General features: G+C 31.9%; 2 protein-coding genes across 2 annotated transcripts; both read left to right on the plus strand.

Annotated features, from left to right (window-relative positions):
• The first annotated feature begins 222 nt into the window (after positions 1-222).
• LOC142606501 (uncharacterized) lies at positions 223-1711 on the plus strand. The gene is made up of 3 exons (XM_075777839.1): positions 223-478; positions 533-1548; positions 1646-1711. Exons 1-3 carry the CDS (start codon positions 223-225, stop codon positions 1709-1711), a joined length of 1338 nt encoding a protein of 445 aa, XP_075633954.1.
• A 2033-nt stretch (positions 1712-3744) lies between these two features.
• LOC142607535 (beta-glucosidase 12-like) lies at positions 3745-13387 on the plus strand. The gene is made up of 13 exons (XM_075779071.1): positions 3745-3941; positions 4061-4130; positions 7956-8014; positions 8676-8751; positions 8916-8993; positions 9084-9171; positions 10160-10400; positions 10737-10852; positions 10991-11202; positions 11298-11329; positions 12716-12818; positions 12938-13046; positions 13184-13387. Exons 1-13 carry the CDS (start codon positions 3786-3788, stop codon positions 13350-13352), a joined length of 1509 nt encoding a protein of 502 aa, XP_075635186.1. The 5' UTR covers positions 3745-3785; the 3' UTR covers positions 13353-13387.
• The last annotated feature ends 7329 nt before the right edge of the window (positions 13388-20716 follow it).

A 20716-nucleotide genomic window follows, 5' to 3' on the forward strand; every position in this document is an offset into this window, starting at 1 on the left:
GTATACACTAATGGAGATGGGAATGAGTTTGATATTATTATTATTTGTTTGGATAATAATGAAGAAATTGAAAAGTAGAAAGAAATAGGTTGCATTGCATTCTTATTAGAAAGAAAGAGATATTGGGATAGTATTAGTGAATTACAACTTAGTATTATTATTAATAAAAAGATAACTTAGAATTATTAACAAATAATTGATGGTATATATGCAGTGTGAATTATGACTGAAAATCAATCAAGTGTAGCGTCTGGCCCGGTTGTAAGATCCGAGGATCCAGCATGGGCTTATGGTCGTGCTATGCCGGATGCAAGGAATAACACCCAGTGTATTTTTTGTTCTAAAATGATAAGAGGGGGAGGAATTACTAGGCTCAAGTATCATTTAGCTGGGATTAAGGGTGATGTTGAAGCATGTAAAAAAGTATCTGAAGATGTTAAATGGCAAATGAAACAGTTGCTTGAAGATTTAAAGAAAAGTAAAAAGAAAAAAAGAAGAATTAGTAAACAAATTTCAAATCCCTATGATTTAGAGGAGGATGATGATGATGATGATGATCATGATGAAGGTAATAATGATAATGAGAGAGGGGGTTCAAAGAGTCATTCATCAGTTAGTAATTATAACACCAAAGGGAAAGAAAAAGTTGGAGAAAGGTCCAACATTAAATCCTTTTTTGCTCCAAGAACAATTCCTGGCTCTCAACCATCCATAAAATCTGCTTTGGCCTCAAAGCAAATGGTTGAGAAGGCAAGAATGAATTTTGCAAGGTGGTGGTACCATGCTAATATACCTTTCCATGCAGCCCGCTCTGTGTATTATCAAGAAGCTATAGATAGTATAGTAGCTATTGGGCCTGGTTTTAAGGGACCTTCTTATCATGACTTGAGGGGTCCTTTATTACAAAAACATATGGGTGAAATGAATGATTATCTCTTAGATGTGAAAAATGATTGGAAAGTTTATGGATGTTCAATAATGTCAGATGGGTGGACAAATCAAAGGAACACTCCAATCATTAATTTTTTAGTGTATTGTCCAAGAGGTACTATGTTTCTTAAATCCCTTGGTGTGTCAGGCCTAACAAGGGATGCAGATACATTGTTTAAGTTGTTTGATAAAGTTGTTCAAGAAGTTGGGGTTGAGAACATTGTGCAGTTCGTTACAGATAATGATTCTGCTTACAAGTCTGCAGGAAAGAAGTTAATGCATAAATATGGGTCATTCTATTGGTCTCCTTGTGCAGCCCATTGCATTGATTTAATGTTGGAGAATTTTTCAGATAGGAGATACTTTCCTATCGTTCAAGAAACTATTCAAAAAGCTAAAAAGATTACCAAATTCATATACAACCATGGCAAGGTTTTATCTTTGATGAGAAGTGACTTCACTAATGGTAGGGATTTGGTTCGTCCAGCCATCACAAGGTTTGCAACTGAGTTTTTAAGTCTTCAATGCTTGAGTAAGTTCAAGAAAGAACTTAGGCAAATGTTTACTTGTGATCAATGGGTTGAATCTCGATATGCTAGAGATGTCATGGGAAAGGAGGTGGCTGCACTTGTTTTGGAAGATAAAGAGTTTTGGTTACAATGTCAACAAATAGTGAAGATTAGTGAGCCTTTGGTTAGAGTACTTCGTCTTGTAGATGGGGATGAAAAACCATCAATGGGATACTTGTATGAGGCAATGGATAAAGCAAAGGAGAATATAAAAGCAAGGTTGAAGAATAAAATTTCTGCATATATACCATTTACTAGTGTCATTGATGCTAGGTGGGATAAACAACTCCATAGTCCATTACATGCAGCAGGTTGTTATCTTAATCCTGGAATTTTCTTTAGGCCTTCGTTTAAGAAGCAAAAAGAAATTACAAAAGGCCTACTTAGTACCATTACAAGGTTGGTTCCTGATCCTGATGAGCAAGATACTCTTAGTTCTCAAATTGAAGCATACAAAAAGGCTTTAGGTGACTTTGGAATGCCTATGGCAATCCGTCAACGTGAAAAACTAAATCCAGGTATACTATATATATATATATATTTCATTTGAAAGTTTGGAATTTGCTTTGTACTAAATTAATACTTTCTTTTATTTTTGGAAGTTGCTTGGTGGGAGCAATTTGGAAATGACACTCCAGAATTACAAAAGTTTGCAATTCGAGTGCTAAGTCAATGTTGTAGTGCAACTGGTTGTGAAAGAGCTTGGAGCACATTTGAGTTTATCCATTCCAAGAGGAGAAATAGGCTTGAGCATAAACGTTTGAATGACTTAGTATTTGTTCGTTATAATTTATTGTTACGAGAAAGGTATGTTTTTAAATATATTTAAATTTTATTTTGAATGATTAGAAAATGTCATTAATGTATGATATTGATTTTGGTAGGAACATTAGAAGGACAAAGGATTACTTGGATCCAATAAGCCTTGATAATATTGATTTGATGGATGATTGGGTAGCTGAAGATTCTGAATTTTTGTTACTAACTGAGGAAGATGTGAATTGGGCTAGCATTGAAGAGCCATTAGCAACAATGAATTTGGAAGATAATGATAATGATGATGATGATGTTGTTGTTCTTGATGAGGATGATGGTGATGATGATGTTGTGTTGACAAATGCTAATACTCATGTATATTATGGTCCTGATGTAGATCCTTTTGATGGATGAGAGTAGATGATCTTATGTAATTTGTATTAAATTTGTGTTAACTTAATTATTTGTATTATTTATTTTCTTTGTAAGCAATGAACAATTAAGTTTTTTGTTTTTTATATTGTGTTTTTTTTTTTCTTTGTAAGTTTGTATGCAATGAACAATTGAAGTAATGTTTTATTGTAAACATGGATTTTTGAGGTAATGTTTTATGATAAATAGAGATTTTGTGTGTATGTGTGTGTGTGTGTATATATATATATATATATATATATATATTAAATATATAAAATAGCGGTAAACCCGAAACGGTACACCGGTATTGACCGGTATCCGAAATATACCGTACCGGTGGCCAAACCGGTACAGCCTCCGGTACGGTATTGACTTCCTTGCTCCAAACTTCCAAACATAGCATTCGTCTTTTCCTTAAATTATTTGTAGCTTCATATTTAATCATCTTACACTTTTTTTTAGAGACTTTCAACCTATGGTGTCCGCTCCTGATGAGCGCTCTTTGTCATCAGACCAAGACACCAATCAGTTTTTGGAGTAGAAAGGGATTGAACCCCAGATCTCTTATTCAACCTCTAGAGACTTTACCAGTTGAGCTAACTGGAACCCACTAATCATCCTACACTTGAGAGGTGCATGTTGTATTAATACCCATGGTTTCAGGATGTTAAGTTTCTTAGGATGGTAATTATTGGGTACTCCCGGAGTACCATAGATGTGTGCTCCCCCATCTCACATAACTGTAGGCCCTACTAATTAAATTTATAGTGAGACCCACAATTCATGTGAGAGAAGAGAGTACGCATTTATAGTACTCCCGGAGTATTCAATAATTTTCCTTCTTAGGATTTGCTGTTTGTGACAGTTAGAGAAATTTTCTAAATCTTATGGATTTTGATAGGGAAAAATCTATCTTGGAGGATATCTATAATTGTACATACAATCTCAAACAATAGATTGAAGGACAGCTTTGATCACTAAAATTAGCCTGTCCTTCTCTATTTTTTTCCCTTCGGCTTCTATTTTTTTTCTTTTCTAAATGAATTAGATATGTAGTGCCTCTCTATTAAAAAAGAAAAACTAGTGCTACACAAAAAAAAAAAACCAAAATCAATTATGGCTTTTCAAGGCTATCCAGTCTTGGGCCTTCTAGTTCTTCTTGGCTTATTGGTTAATGTCATTGCCGTTTCACCAAAATTTGACGTTTCTTCACTCAACCGGACTAGTTTTCCAAGTGATTTTATTTTTGGGACAGCATCATCGGCTTATCAGGTAATTAAGTCACAATCTCCTCTGTTAATTTGTATCATAGTATTTCTTCAAGTGTCCTAAGATGTCAAGAATATGATCAATATTATTATGTGCACATGTCTGTTCTTTCAAATTTCCAGTATGAAGGTGCAGCACATGAAGATGGCAGAGAACCAAGCATATGGGACACTCTCACTCATGAACATCCAGGTCTCTTTCTTATAAACTTTTAGATTTATAAAATTTATTATGAATCATTATTTATTAAATTTAAAGGAATACAAAATAAGGAGATTTTGTAATTTAAAATAATGGTAGGTAATAAAAAGATGTAAGTATTGGACCCAAATAACAACTAGTAACAACTTGCGTCAAATGTTTTGTTGTGAAATTACATAGAAAAGATTACATACACAATTCCCCAACTGCCTCCGCCTTCTTTTCTGAAGCGGCTTTCTCAATACGAAAAGAAAGGCTTTGCCTGCATATATACATACATACATACATATAGATACACACACACAAATATCATTACATTAGTTGTTTATAGGGATGTACAATTACAACAAACGTAATGCTAGGATACTGCAACTTTTACTACATGAAGTTTTTTTTTTTTTTTTTTTTTTTTTGAGAGAGAGTTTCAACCTATAGCATCGGCTCCCGGTACCAGCTCTTTATCATCAGGCCGAGACATCAATCACCAAAACAAACTTATGTATCATCCAAACATATTTCAAAAATTCATTTATTAGGTTGTTGAAGTCCACCAATCACATACATTGTCACATTTGTTTATAAATTTTATGTAAACTTTAGGGGTTTAAAATTATAACAAAACAACTAAACTTAAGGAACCTACAACTGTTACAAATTAATTTATTGATTTGTAACGTATAGTTTGGAGAGAATTAATGGAGTGATATTTGGTGGCCTATTTTTACCTGTATTTGAATTTAAAATTTAAAATTGGACTCATTAATTGAAGTATTTGAATTTGAATTAGACTCATTAATCATTTTATTATCAAAATTAATTCATTTTCAAATTTAGAAGATCATTTTTCTTACCTCAAGAGCAAAAAAAAAAAAAAAAAAAACAAACAACAACAACAACAACAAACAACAAACAAACACTATGCGTGCATCACCGCGCACCCTTGGTACGATGGTCACTTCACAAGTATAAGTGCTTGTGGGGTGTGAGGGCCATGCTTCAAGTCTCCAGGAGGGAGCTTCATTCACATATACACTTAGATTAGGCTAGAGTAGAAATTCTATCTTGTAAAAAAAATAAAATAAAAACCTATGCGTGCTAATATAAGGGTGGAAAATTGAGATAACTCCGAGGATTTCAGAAGTTTAGGACCAAGCAAAATAGTTGCTCAATTCTCTGTACAAGTAGTGGCATTATAAATTATTTTTGCTTCTTGTTTTACACTGTGACTGTGCCTCGACATTTTTTTTTGCGGAACCAGCTCTAGGAGGCTAGAATATACACTTTTGCTTGACAAAGCTTCTATATATTGTGAAAACCTATAGGCGAAATTAGTATTGTAAAGGTCATGCAAATCATCATCTAGCTTGTGAAAATGTTTGTGTAATTTTTTGTGTTTGAAGCAGTGTTGTTAAAAGCGCGCTTTAAGCGTGCTTAAGCTTAAAGCTCAAAACTCCAAGGTTTTAGCACTTTTTGCCTCAAAAGCTAGGCTCATTCAAAGAAGCATGCTTTAGGCGCGCTTTTTTGTGCTCTTTCAAAAAGCTCAAAGCACGCTTTTTGGCGCTTTTTTTATATTTTTCAAAAAAATAAATCAAAACTGAAATAAAACTTTAGGATCTTGACATTATTGATATAAACCATTGATTGGACATGTTTTTAGTGTAACTTACTTATCAAAAAAAGCTATTTTGAGTGTAACTTGTCTTAAAAGGCTAAAACCCAACCCACAATCTCCCAGTTCTTCCCTATTTTTATTTTTATTTTTTCTTGATTTTTATCCTCGAAACAGTAACCCACCCAGTTTCTTCTTCTTAGTCTATTTTTCCCCTTTTGGATATTTGCTTGGTACCAATTACCATGTTGCTATGTCCTCATATCTTAGCTTATTCATGGAAAAAAAGAAGTACGATATAACATATTTGTGGTAATTGTTTAATTACTTTAGTGGTTAATGTTGAACATAGTAGACTAATTCCTATAGAGTTACAAGTGATTAAATTATTATCTAATATTACCAATTAGTCATAGGGCATTATGGATATTGGAGATTTAAGAGAAGATATTACATGGAAGTACTCATATCTAGTTTATCCAAAAAAAAAAAAAAAAGACTTGATTTGCAATTTTTGTGTTAAAATTGCAAAAGTAGGGCTTATCTAAGTGTTATATGAATTATATAAAAATTTTTATTTCAATTTCTGTGATAATTTGATTGTTGCATTTCTCATTAATAATTATTTTTAAATTTATTAAATTATTATTTTTAAATGTGCGCTTCACTTCAATTAGGCGTGCGCTTGCGCTTTACGCTTTGCGCATAGGCCCTACGAGGTCTTTGCGCTTAAGTGCGCCCCTTGCTTTTTACCAACACTGGTCTGAAGGCTTACTGTATTGGAAAATAACAAAAAGAAAATTACGTTAAATAACATATTTAGTAAGGCCAGACGATGAACATGTCAAAATTAGTAAGGAAAAATACCTTCTTTTCATAGAAAAACTAGGAAAATAAAGGTAATGAATGTTGTAACTATTGACAAGCCATTCTGTATGGATGGTTGGCCACCTTTAGATATATAATATTTAATTTAAACCATGAAATAATTCATTTCAAATTAGGAGGATCTTAATGTCATGTGTTTAGTTAAGACTCTTGTAGGTGAATTGATTAATATTTGTTGGAGTCCAAATGAGATATTTAGAATTCAAATTCCTTCTCCTCCAATTATCAAATAAATTTTTTTTATAAAAAAACAATTTGTTTATGATCATTTATGCATCATAAACCAGATGTTTCAATTTGTCGTTATTAGTATAGTATTTGAAGCAAACACTTATGGTCTAATTTTTATGGGAAATTATAGTCTAAATTGTCTAATTCAGTAAGGCAATACTCTTTTTTTTAAAAAAATACAATAGTAAGCCAAGACTCATTCACGACTCACAACTCATAAATGTGGAATTTTAGTATAGAGTAATTAATTAGTAAACTCATGAAATTGGACACTATGTTGGTAGTATAAAAAATAAATAAATAAAACACACTCTCTCTCTCTCTCTCTCTCTCTCTATATATATATATATATATATATATAATTAATTAGTAAACTCATGAAATTGGACACTATGTTGGTAGTATAAAAAATAAATAAAAAACACACACACACTCTCTCTCTCTCTCTCTCTCTCTATATATATATATATATATATATATCCTTTGCCTAATTTGAATATAAGGGGACTCATTGTCGTACAGGGGAAAAGGTTAATCCATAAATCTTAAAATTTTTAACAATAAGTTACTAGATTTTTTACATTATTAATATGTTAAATAAATATCAAAATAACATTAAAATGTATATTTTAATATTTTTAACAATAATTTTTTTATATTTTGCTACATTGTTAATAAGTTAAATAAATATCAAAATTATTAATAATGTTTATGTAAATATTAATGACCTAACATTATCTACAGATTCTACACCATTTATTTTGTTTTAACAAGATCTATGACGGAGATTGAGAATGCTTATCTATAGAAATTATAAATAAAATAAAAAAGAAAGAAAGAAAGAAGAATAACAATGTATACAGTGTAAACCTTCACATTCCTATCTTTTGGTATTTATTTTTCTTCATCCCTCCCCCCCCCCCCCCCTCTAGAAATATGTTGTATATGTTATGGTTGTGACTTGTGAGGCTTAAGTACTAGTTCCATTTCTCTTAGGGCTCTAATTACTAGTTCTTAAATAGTAAAAAAAGAAAAAAGAATCCTATGTTCTTCTCTAAATACATTATTAACTTACAATGAAATTGCAGAAAAGATAACGGATAGAAGCACTGGAGATGTAGCTAATGATCAATATCATCGCTACAAGGTATTATGTAAATTAGTTAGAAAACCACTCATATTAATTAGCTCCTAATTATCAAAAGTCTTATAGAACAATTGTATAATTTTGTTATCTTTATAAGGAGGACAAAGTTTAGTTACAAAATTGATTGTAGTTTAATGTTACAATTTTATTCAATAAAATGAATATTACTATATATTTTGAAAATTTAACCGTTAAATTGCATGTTTTTTTAGCTCTTAATACAAATATCAAATTTTGTATCAATCGGATATTATTTACTATATGATCTACAAACTTATATTTTATGTAAAATTTTAAATTACAAAAACTTGTTATTTAAACAATTTATTGATGACATAGATATTGATTTTTAATTTTCAATAAATTTTGCAAGTATGAAGAACATAAGAAGAATATGTGATCCAATAGTAGATTTGTCAAAACTCACATTCAATAAAAAAAAAAATTGAGAAATGCTCTAGCTTAAGGCTACAACCAATTTTGTAGCTAAACATTTTCAACGTCCAATTATGTTTCCCACATGTACTTATCAAAAAATAAATTGCCACATGCTTTTTTTTTCTAATTATTGAGCATGTCTAACCAAATATAAGATAATCACAATATAAGAAATCCTCATTTCAGATTTTCCAACAATTTGCTTTGTGATTATACATTGTAGGGAGATGTTCGGATTATGAAAAAGATGGGCTTAGATGGATATAGATTCTCAATCTCATGGTCTCGAGTACTGCCAAGTAAGATTATCCTTTTCACAATCGCATAAAAAGGTTAGATCCATCCAATGACAACGACATAAAATGAGTACATCAAGTATACACATCTTAGGCTGGAGTGAAATTGCTATTGTTTTGTGATCATATTATGTTCCTAACAATCTCATTTTTGGGTCTCATTTCAGAAGGAAAACTATCTGGGGGTGTGAATAGGGAAGGAATCAAATACTACAACAAACTAATCAATAAGCTCCTAGACAAAGGTCATGAATGATTCTTATATTCCATCACATGTCACCAACTTATCATGCATGCGCTATTAATTCATTGTTGTCTGCTATGATTGAATGCAGGTATACATCCCTTTATTACCCTCTTCCATTGGGATCTTCCCCAGGCATTGGAAGATGAGTATAGTGGTTTTCTGAGTCCTCATATTGTGTAAGTGATTAATTTAACTTATGATTGGCCATTTTATTCATCCGAATTCTAATTATTATACTTTCCACAATTTTCATCGTGTTGCTTATGATGTTTAAAATTTAAATTGTTGACCCATTTTGAAGATAAGGAATCAAAGGGAGGCCCATTTTGATGATGATGATGATGATGATTATTATTATTATTATTAATTAATGACTTATTTGTGAAGTTGTTAGCTCATTGTCTTACAAAGAATTTCTAAGTTTGATATAATTTTTAAGAATTTATCATTGATATTTTTTTATGTTAGATCATGTTATGATACATTAACTTAATATTAATCTACAATCTCAATAAGACATTTAACTTCCACACGTTTTTAATATTTTCCCATAATGAGTTATTTAATTTCTTTTTGTTTCCAAAATAATCCTTCTGTCCAATTATTTGCTCCACTAAAATAAAATCTATTTTAGAAATGAAAAATATTAAAACTAACTATGAGATTGGAAAAAATTAGATAGAATTACTTAGTTGTAAATATATTAAAGCTGAAGAATTGAAATGAAAAATGTGGAATTTACACGATTGAGTTGAAAATCAGCAAAAGTTAGAAAGTGTAATTAATTTAACTAGTTTATAATTTAGTCATTATTTATATCAATAACATAATAATAATTATTATTATCCATTCACAAATGTATTACACTAATAGAGAAAAATTTTAATTTATGTAAAAAGCTTTTCACTATCAAGATCTTTATAACTCAATTGATTGTCACCTTTTAGAGACCGAAGAGTGGAGACATCAAAGTTCAAATCCCCCTTCTCCCAACTATTACATTAAATAAGAAAAAGAAAAAAAGAAGTCTTTTTCTATTTGGATAGGTCTTCTAGTTTCATAGCTAAATCATGCTATAAATGATATGCTCACGAACAATGCACAATTAATTGGTGTAATGTCAAGTGTTAAATTGTTTTGATATTTTTGCATGTATATGTTTAGGGATGATTTTCAGGATTATGCTGAGCTTTGCTTTAAAGAATTTGGTGATCGTGTCAAGCATTGGATCACACTAAATGAACCATGGAGTTACGTCAATGGTGGTTATGTTACGGGGCAATCACCACCAAATCGATGTTCTAGTTGCACCGTTGGAGATTCCGGAATAGAGCCGTATTTGGTGTCACATTATCAACTTCTCGCTCATGCATCCGCTGTCAAAGTGTACAAGCAAAAGTATCAGGTTCCACACATGAAATTCTCTTTTATATACTACATTTTTTTTCCTTGAAAATTGTACCCCATTCAATAAACATGGTTGCATTGCACTTGATAGAAGACAATCTAAGATACTTCATTTAAGAACTATTTGCAGCGAAGATAAAATTAGATGAAATTTGCAAGTTAAACTTGTTTTTCAGTATTAGTAATTTAGTAAGCATTTCTCTTTTCCGTTAGTTTGGGATTGGATTAACTTTTTGTTGAAAGTTTATATATTAATTTGTTAAAAGTTGACAAAAATATAATTACATTAGCTTGAGTGTGTCTTTAAAATTAAGCAAGCTTTCGCTATGTGCAGGAAGTACAGAAAGGCATTATCGGTATATCCCTAAATGCACCCTGGTTTGTGCCATTCTCTAACTCGAGGGCCGACCATGATGCTACACAAAGAGCCATTGATTTCAGTTATGGATGGTAAAACTACATGACGCTTTGTTTTGAATATATCCATTGCACTATTTGCTAGTTATTTATAAAGAATAGAAAAAAAACCCTTTGCTAGTTTAATATAATAGGTACAGTAAAGAAATGAAATTTCATGGTTTGTTGTAGGTTTGTGGATCCCCTAACCAATGGTGACTATCCACATAGCATGCAATCTCTAGTTGGCAACCGATTACCCAAATTCACAGAAGAGCAATCCAAGCTTGTAAAAGGATCATTTGATTTTCTTGGGTTAAACTACTATACTACTAATTATGCAGCTGATGCACCCAAAGCTGAAAACGCAAGCTACACTACAGATATGCGAGCTAATGTTTCTGGTATGAACTCAAACATTTGGAGCCATATGATTTTGATTTTGTTATGTAAATTATAAGTACTAAGAAGACCATGCTTTTTTCTTTTGATGCGGCAGCTGAGCGTAATGGGATCCTCATCGGTCCAGAGGTGCGTATGAAATTGAACATACATTAGATTGATAAAAATCTCTAGACAGTTAAAAACTTACAATAGTTTGATTCAATTTTTTTTTTCTTTTATGCAAATTCTGAAATGGTTTAATTTTCACACAACTTAAAGATTAAAAAAAAAAATTGACATCTTAAAACAATGCATTAAAAAAATCAAATTTCTCGATCAAATGGTAAATATACTGGTTAGAAAAGCTTCACACACATGTACTTGAATTATGTTAGAGTAGAATTTCTATCTTGTATATAAAAATAAAATAAAAAAGATTATTGAATTTTAAAATATGTCAAGTGTCATATTTTATTAAAGAAATTAAACGATATAAAAAGTTAGAAGTCTTGTAATTCAACTAATTGACATCTGTTGATTCAAATCACTTCACCCTCAATTGTCAATGTATAAAAAAAAATAAAAATTAAATTAAACAAGGATATAGAAGGAAAGATGGCTAAAAGTCTTTGAAAAAAAAAAAAAACTTTGTTATCCAACTATGAAAATTTTTCCAAATAAAAACATTTCTATATAGATCATTAAAAAAAAAAAAAGACTTGTAATGATTTCAGTTTGATTAGAAAAGTCCATAAATAATCTGACAACAAAGAAGTAAAATCATGTTCTAAATAATTCCAAAAATTATAAAAGTAACAAGAAATCATATTCTAAAGAATTCCAAAAATTATAGTTGCAGCACTTCACAAATTGTAGCATTTGTTTTTTTTGGGAACCCTTGTTGGATATTCTTATATAACAAACTTCATTTTCTTTAAGAAGCCGCCAGAAATTCTCTAAGCTCTAGATTTTGATATTTACATATATTAACGTCTATTCATTAATCCTAAAAATAGACACACACACAGTACGAAAAATGCATTGAAATATGAAAAGCCTTTTCTAAATCTCATCTCTTAATTCTCGAAACCCATTGCCTCAGACTAACCAAACCCTTGTATGCCAGGAAAAAAAAAAGTTCATTTCCATGGCATAATATTTCATGAAGATGAAAATTATTTGATTTGATGGACATAAAATACAAATTAAATTGATTAGTAAAAACAATTTCTTTGAAGGGAATTGACCACAATGTCAGGTTGGTGAACAAGTAACAACATTCCGTAGTATTTGAAGAAAAAGATATCCATGGGAAAATATATAAATCCCTAATGGTTAACGAAAAGACATTATATATTTTTTTTCCTGATCTGAAAAGACATATTAATTTGTGATAACTCTGGAGATTTAGAGAATCTCCGACAGCTTCTCCTACCGGTTGGTGATTCCGATGAGTTCTTCAATGACTTCTATTGCAATGGGGCTTTAACCAGTTGTTTCTTGTCTTTTTTTTTTTTTAAAATGAAATTTCAGGCGGCTTCATCATGGCTCCATGTCTATCCAAGAGGAATTCGAGACTTTCTATTATACACAAAGACAAAGTACCATAACCCACTAATTTTTATTACTGAGAATGGTAATTATCTTTTAAACTTTTCAATTATGGTCACATAAAGTTAAGTTAGAAATATAAAATTTGAAAGGAATGGTAGCTTGATTTCCATTTGAATCTAAATATTTGCCACTATTTTATAGGCATTGATGAGTTCAATAATGCTACATTGTCGCTTAAGGAAGCCCTTGTGGACAACTTTAGAATTGATTATTATTATCGCCATCTTCAGTATCTTCATAAGGCTATCAAGTAAGCAAAGAAGACCTCTCTCTTTCAGATTTAATACTAATATGACTTTATTACCACTAATAACAATATATTAATAATTATGAAAATTGTTATGTCTAAAGCCCAATTGAACTTTTTTTTTATTTTTTTATTTTAAGGGATGGTGTTAACGTGAAGGGATATTTTGCATGGTCATTATTGGACAACTTTGAATGGAATTCAGGTTACACCGTTCGATTTGGCATCAACTTTGTAGATTACAAAAATGGATTGAAAAGATATCCCAAACTTTCTGCCCGTTGGTTTAAGAGATTCCTCAAGCCATAAGATGACAAATTAATGACTATGCTCATGTTGAACTACATCGTAAAGAAGACTTTAAGATCATTTCTTTTCTATTTTATGTTCTTTAAATAATGTATATATTTTCTTCTTAAAAAAATGTATGTATTCAATAAAAGATAATGTCACTCTTTACAAACTCAAATTTTCTTAATCAAATTACTATATATTTTTTTTCTCCCTTGGGCAAAGCCATGTAGGGTTTTTTATTTTTTTATTTTTTGAGAAACAAGCCATGTAGTTATCATTATGATTAATCAGACTCTGTGTGGAGGCACAGAAATTAGAGATTTAATTGGACCAGGTGTAGTCCAATTTGAGGCCCAAAAGCATAATTTAGAATCTTTGTGAATCACCCATCTGGATCCTTTCACAAAAATAGGCTACCCAGCCTTAATGGTTGTCCAATTACTAACAAGACCTAGTGGTCTGACCTATACTTGGCTAAGGTTTGGATCACATGGGCCATATTTTACAGATAGCACTCGACACCAAATGGAATCCTTTCGTGGTGAATACATAGAGCTTAGCTGACATTACAATGTTTCTAGGTTGATAAGCTTTGGGCCCAACTCTTGTCTCTTCTCGATCACTCCAACATACATCCCAACTAAGTAGGAGTTATCACTCTTCTCAAAAAAACAAAAACTAAAAATTATTATATTGGTTGTCACTTGTCAACATGGGTGTAGAAAATTCTTAAAGCACTTGATTCATCAATCGGCTTTATGCAGTCCCCTATCTTGCACACAAACGAGTGGTAATTAAAATATATATATTCTAAGGAATGACCACTGGGCGTTGATTAGATAATTTGAATTCAAAATGTCAGACTTGTAAAAATAGCTAAACCAATCCTTTGAGGTTGACTTTCTTTCATTTGCCAGTGGAACAAAGATGACACACACAACATATCCTAGGAGAGGTACCAACCACAGAAGAACATGTTACATCAACTTCATTTTTCTAAACTTATACCGTAATTAACAGTTCAAAGATCTTTTGTAGGCTAATCTAAGACTATATTGTTTAAGGATCTTCCTAAATTATGTAAAAGCATAAATATATTTTGAAATGATATTTTTTATGTAGGTAAAAATTAAACTCCAGATTTTTATTTGACTATAAAAGACTTTACTAATTTTACTAAAACTCACGTACCAACTTTGACTTGAATGTTATAAAATCGAGTAATAAAAATGTAATTTCCCTCATATTTGAGAGAGACAAAAAAGATATACAAGTTATCCACACACACACACACACAAAAAACCAAGTTCACATATTTGGAAAAATGGATTAACGAAATGCTGAATATGCACTAGGCAAGGTAGAAAGGCACCACAGGGATAACACTTGGATGGTGCCATTCTCTGACACGAGGCATCATCATAATGCCGCGCTACAAGCACTTCATTTTATACTTGGATGGTAAGTACTGCTTGACCTTTGTGCTTTGATTGAACTTCATAGCTTGTGAGTTTCAGTTAGTTCAACTGATAAAGTCTTTAATGGTTATATAAGAGATCTGAAGTTTAATTCCCGCCTACATCAAAAATTTATTAGTGTCTTGTTCTAATGATAAATAGCTATCATCATAATGCCGCGCTACAAGCACTTCATTTTATACTTGGATGGTAAGTACTGCTTGACCTTTGTGCTTTGATTGAACTTCATAGCTTGTGAGTTTCAGTTAGTTCAACTGATAAAGTCTTTAATGGTTATATAAGAGATCTGAAGTTTAATTCCCGCCTACATCAAAAACTTATTAGTGTCTTGTTCTAATGATAAATAGCTATCATCAGAAGCGAACGTTATAGGTTGAAACTTCATAACTTATTGTGCTTTGTACTTAATTAAGAACTCTACAAAGTACAATCAAATATGAAATTCATGATTGACATCTATGTAAATATTTCCTAGACTAATAGTAGGTACAAAATTTCAGGATTTGAATGAATTATAATGAATATATTATCGCAAGTTCATGGACCCCTTGATAAATGGTGACTATCCACGTAGAATATGATCTCTCGTTGGAAATCGATTACTCAAGTTCTCGAAAGAGCAATCCAAGATTGTAAATGGGTCATTTGATTTTATTGGATTAAACTATTATATCTCAAGATATGTCATGTGCGTTTGGATGCGGATAAAAAATTAAAATTATTTCACTTTTCAGCTTATTTTTGCCACTATTCATGAGTTCCACTTCACTTTTTGATACTATTCATAGATCCTATTGTACTATTTCAACTAACTTTTACTTTTATCTACTATACTTTTAATAATAATTTGTCAATTTTAACAAAATAAGCAGTATCTAAACACATCTGCAATCTACGCACCTTAGCTTAAAGTTGGAAATGCAAGCTACCTAACTGATTCACTAGTGAAACTTTTAAGTACGTACAAAATTACATACTCTACAACTCTTGAGTTATGATAATGATTTGCTTACATGGCTCATAATAACTAGACAATGATTTTCATTTTTTTCAATTTTTTTTTTTTAGCCGAGCGAAATGGGATCCCCATTGGTCCCCAGGTGTGTAGCAGAGATATATATATATTTGGCTGGCTTATAGCTATATGAAAATTAGCTTATATTCGGTCATAAAAGGTAGGTTTTACACCAACCAATGAGGAAGCACCATGTCATCACCTTAACAAATCCCCAATTTCAAAAAAAAAAAAAAACCATCACATAACAGTTTTAGAAGAAAAGATATACCCAAACGTCGTCTGCCTCTTCTTAACCAAACCTCCGTGCCTCCGCTGGATTCAGTGTTGGAACCTGGAAAATACGTTGGAGCCGTCATGATCGTGGTGTTGCGACCTCAAGGTCATTGGTGAAACGTGAAAGTGTTTCTGCGTAGCGGTAAGAAGAAAAGTGAGACAGAGTATCTACCAGGAATGTTCCTGGTAAAATTATTGAAATATATGGGTTCCACTTCTGCTTCTGTAATAACTAAACTTATTTTCCATTCTGAGTCAAAGCAGCGTATACATGTCTGTAAATAAAGTTGAAGTGGGTGTCCTTGCCCCTGACACCAAGGAAACATCATAGCAATGAAGTAAGAAGACTAGCTAGGAATGCTTGCAAACAAATCCGAGGTTCCAACACCGAATCCATGTGAGGCGTGGAAGTTGGTGTTTGGGTATATTGTTTCCTCTGAAACTGATATGCGATGGTTTTTTTTTTTTTTTTTTTTTTTTTTTTTTTTTAATAAATGGGAAATTTGTTAGGGTGATAAGTGATAACGTGGTTGCCTCCTCGTTGGCTAGCATAAAAGTCACCTTTTACGCTAACTCCAGACTGAATTTAAGCTCTATGAAAATAGCATGTACTGTTTTGAATAGCAGCTAAACTTTTGACCTTTTATGAAAATACTCTGGTTTGCTAAGGTGGATTTATTGGAATTGTTTACTTGAGAAGGCTGAAGTGATTGACACATATATCAAAATAGTTGCTCTTTGATTGATATAGTGTGCCTTGTTGTTGGAATACTTGTAAAATGTTTAGTATCATAGAGTAACTTTATATAATTATATTTTATTTTTCATATAAATTTAGGGTCCGAGTAATATGTGTCTTATAATATATATTAATCATTTATTTTAGAAATTTTTTTTAAAGAAATTGAAAAAACTATCAACAAAGTCAGTTACTTTTTCATTATCCCATAAATTTTTTTTCTAAAATGGTATTACTAATATATACACTAAAGGTATACATTAGTAAACTACATAATTTTATACGGTAGATACAAAAAAATGGTGAGTGTTATATATATTTGTAAAAAATGGTAAATATTGTATATTTTTTGCATGTCTACATTGTAAGTTTACAAGTACAAGTATAATGTAAACATTAAATTTTCCTATTAAAGAAATACTTATATCTTTCATAACTATTGCATAATTGTTTATAATTGCAATACAATCACTTTTAGCAAGATTCATCACTTTCACCTTAATTATGCATCAATTACAATTGGACATGTCAAAAATTATGAAAAAAATTGTAAAATCTATTGTCCTCTTAAACTTATTAAGCATTAATATTGGTGGTGCTAAAAAGTCATATTGCTATTTTTAGCACCACCAATACTAAAAAGCATGCTACAATGGTGGAGGGAAAGCCAAAAAATTTGGTTGTTGAGCTACTATGCACAGTCAAAGAGGTTGTGCACTATAGCTAAGAAGGTTAAAAAAAAAAATTTATTAAAAATTATATTATTTTATTGTGTTGGTGGTAGTCGTTGTTTATTGTAGTAGACATATTATTTTATTATGTTGTTTATATTATTTTATTGTGTTAAAAGCTAAAATAAAACTACTAATATTTGGTGTTTTGTAAAATGAAGTGGTAAAATAGATAAAATAACTTTTTGTTATGCCAAATTGCTAAATTTATGGCTCCATCATCGTGTATAAAATTTTTTGGTGTTTACATGACCAAGTGATTTGAATCTCAAAAGCTAAAATAGCCATTCCCACCATATATACTTAGTACTTCGATCATACGTGGTAAAAGTAGTTTGTAACATTTATTTTAGTTCAACTTTGAGTGAAAAGGATTGAGTAACTTCTCTTATACAACTCATAATTACCTCCATTACTTAAAACGATCAATGCTGCAGGCCAGACTGGCTCTATATCTACCCGAGAGGTATTAGAGATCTTTTCTATACACAAAGACAAAATACCATAATCCAGTAATTTACATCATGGAGAAAGGTAATTTCTTTAAAATTTCTCAATTATTAGTCCATAAGGTCATGATACTAACCTTAGAAAATTGCTCAAATAGAATGATTGTTATATGTCATTATAAATTATTTTAAGCTAAATATCCCTCACTATGTCGCAGGAGTTGAGGAATTCAATAATGCCACCTTGGCGTTTGAGGAAGCCTTTGTGGACAAACATAGAATTGTTGTTTATCATTTTCGCCATCTCTAGTATCTTCATCGAGCTATGAAGTAAGTTCTTGACATTCTCACAAAGAAAAAACTAGTTGCTTAACAAGATTTCTCTCTTCTCTGTAAAATATACATTGTTTGTACAAACATATATAAATTAATTTGACTTTCATTGTTGGTCTAGGGATAACCTTAATGTTAAGGGATATTTTGCTTGGACATTGTTGGACGACTTCAAATTGATTTTTGGTTACACTCTTAGTTTTGGCATTAACTATGTAAATTTCAAGGACAGATTGAAAAGATATCCTAAACTCTCAGCCCACTGATTCAAGAATTTCCTTAAGAAATACTGGTCATGATGGTGGTCGAATTTTGAAGTAAAAATCCAATAGCAGTGGACAGTCTTACATCTAAAGGCAAAAGATCATTTCCTCTATCTAAATGTTCCTTAAATATATAATGACACTTTAGTTTATATATGTATGTAGACACATAAGCTTGTTCAGAACTGAATTTCTTATAGATATTCTTCATGAGAAGTAGCAACATATGTGATTTTTTTACCATATAAATTACTCTTATTAAAATATATATATATATATATATATATATATTTATTTATAAGTTACTCTTATTGGATATTGTATGGGACAAGATCCCCGGCCCATTGGACCTTGGGCTTGGACAGGATCTGCGGCCCATTGGGTCTTGGGCCTTGACCCAAACACTTCCTCGGGTCATAGCTGGGCCCAATTTGCACAGCAGTCCTAACACATTTCTATTACCCAATGAACAAGCCCACACTGGTCAAGTATGACCTGATCAAGAGTGCGCCCCTAAGTGGCCCATGTCTTCAGCAGCTCAGAATTGCCTTGGGGAATATCGTTGCCGAACATTCATCATTAGGAATAATCATGATCAAAACGGTCAAGGCTTCTCTCTAAGGACAGAAGCCTGTTCCTGGTTTGTATATGTTGGCAAACCATGATCAAAACGTTTAGTTTAGATTTAGGCTGCTCAAAGTGATGTATGTGTAAAATTGGAATTGAGTAATTGCAAAAAATTACTGTTCAAATTCTACAAGGCTCGATCGATCGAAAATTAGCTCGATCAATCGAAGCTCGTGCAAAATGTTTTTCTGCAGAATTTCCAACTCAGCCTAAGCCCATATGACGTGTAGGGTTTTATGTTTTGCCTTAAGTATGAAAAGAAAAACTCTAGCCACGTTTTGATATTGTTATGATATGTGTGTGAATCTTTTGTGAGATCTAGAGGTGTTTGCCTTCATACACATTTAGAGTTATCAACATCGAGATTGATGTCGAGAGCTTGGTGATCGTTTCAGTTGCTGCGTAAAGAGCTCAAAGAAAAACAAGTGGTATACTTGTGGACTCGAAACTGTCACGTGGTCGTGATAGTAAGTTTTTCACTCGAGGTAGCAATAGGATGTTAGTGGTCTAAGTCGCTATTGTAAAACTTCAATTATTTTATAGTAGATTTGTTTTACCTTGAGGATAGCTAGGTTAAATCCTCTCTATGTTTTTTACCGATTTGGTTTTCCTAGGTTATCATATCGTTGTGTTCTTTATTTTCCGCTGCTTTAATATTTGTGTTTGGTTTGTTTTAACCTAGATCTGAATAATTTACTTAAGTAATCTCTTGGTTAAATAACTAGGTTAAATAACTGATGTTTTTAAGGGGTCTAAAATCATACACGATCCTAATCACTGAACAGGTAGAAACCTTATATTAAATCTCTCTAAGGACAGAAGCATGTTCCCGGTTCAATCCTAATCAAGATCCACAGCCCATTGGGTCTTGGGCCTTGACCCAAACACCTCCTCAGGTCATAGCTGGGCCCAATTCGCTCAGTAGTCCTAACGCATTTCTAGTACCCAGTGAACAAGTCCACACCGGTCAAGTATGACCTAATCGGGAGTGCACCCTTAAGCGGCCTATTTCTTTGGCAACTCGAAATTGCTTGGGGGAATATCGTTGCCAAACAATCTTTTGGATGCGGGATCCATTTCAATGCCACTATCACTGCTTCCAATGGAGCATATTCATCATCAAGAATAATCAAATTGGACCCCGCCCACACAAGTTAGACCAAAAGCTAATCATGAGCATCCCACCAACCTCAGACTATAAATAAAAAAGGGGAGGGTAGAGAAAGGGGGTTGGCATTTCAAGAGAGAAAACAGAGAGTAAAAGAGTGATAGTACCAACACCACTAGGAGGGAGAGCAACATGCAGAGGAAAAAGAAAGGGAGCTCGTGAGAGGGAGGGTGTTATTGGGTTGCTAGGCCAGGGACTACCCATAGTAGGAAACACTAAACCCACTATACAAATAAGTTGTGAACCCAATCCTGGGCCTAATCCATCAAGGGAAGTTTGGGTACGCACAAATATTTATAC

The sequence above is a fragment of the Castanea sativa genome, chromosome 8 (assembly GCF_040712315.1).
Source record: "Castanea sativa cultivar Marrone di Chiusa Pesio chromosome 8, ASM4071231v1".
Lineage (NCBI taxonomy): Eukaryota > Viridiplantae > Streptophyta > Magnoliopsida > Fagales > Fagaceae > Castanea > Castanea sativa.